Raw genomic sequence first — 681 nt, forward strand, 5'->3', positions numbered from 1 at the left:
ATGAAGTCCAGGGCGTTCATGAGTCCAGCTCTTTGAAGCCACCCTACGAAGCTCTTACTTCACTGAGGCCCAGCATGGAAGAGAAGTCCTGCCTTAGCAAGAAGCCTGAGTAAAGTCTTTTATGAGGTGAGGGACTCTTCTGAGGAAACATAACAAACTGAGGGGAAGGGCTTTTGACAATCCCAAATGAGTAAGAAAAAAAGGGCTGCCTTGCATGTCCACACCCTCTGCGGAGGGGGTATAAATGCTCCCCAGAGGCAGGAGACCCACAAGCTCCTGGGAGGACTTGCACTCTGTCTTCAGTTGAGAGCCTCACTCCCTCCAGCGCCATGTCTTACAGCTGCTTCCTGCCCAGCCTGAGCTGCCGCTCCACCTGCTCCTCCCGGCCCTGCGTGCCCCCCAGCTGTCACGGCTGCACCCTACCCGGGGCCTGCAACATCCCTGCCAATGTGGGCAGCTGTAGCTGGTTCTGTGAGGGCTCCTTCAATGGCAACGAGAAGGAGACCATGCAGTTCCTGAACGACCGCCTGGCCAGCTACCTGGAGAAGGTGCGCCAGCTGGAGCGGGAGAACGCGGAGCTGGAGAGCCGCATCCGGGAGCGGTGCCAGCAGCAGGAGCCCGAAGTGTGCCCCAACTACCAGTCCTACTTCCGCACCATCGAGGAGCTCCAGCAGAAGGTGA

At 58.4% G+C, this 681-nt stretch overlaps 1 protein-coding gene across 1 annotated transcript in view; it reads left to right on the forward strand.

Annotated features, from left to right (window-relative positions):
* Nucleotides 1–259: 259 nt before the first annotated feature.
* LOC124232051 (keratin, type I cuticular Ha1-like) overlaps nucleotides 260–681 on the forward strand; it is a gene marked incomplete at its 3' end in the record, with an annotated part of 3,613 nt that continues 3,191 nt past the window's right edge. Inside the window, exon 1 of the mRNA XM_046649031.1 lies at nucleotides 260–677. Coding sequence (XP_046504987.1) covers nucleotides 330–677 — 348 coding nt within the window. The remainder of the gene's footprint in view (nucleotides 678–681) is intronic.

This window comes from Equus quagga, unplaced genomic scaffold (genome assembly GCF_021613505.1).
Source record: "Equus quagga isolate Etosha38 unplaced genomic scaffold, UCLA_HA_Equagga_1.0 HiC_scaffold_1901_RagTag, whole genome shotgun sequence".
Lineage (NCBI taxonomy): Eukaryota > Metazoa > Chordata > Mammalia > Perissodactyla > Equidae > Equus > Equus quagga.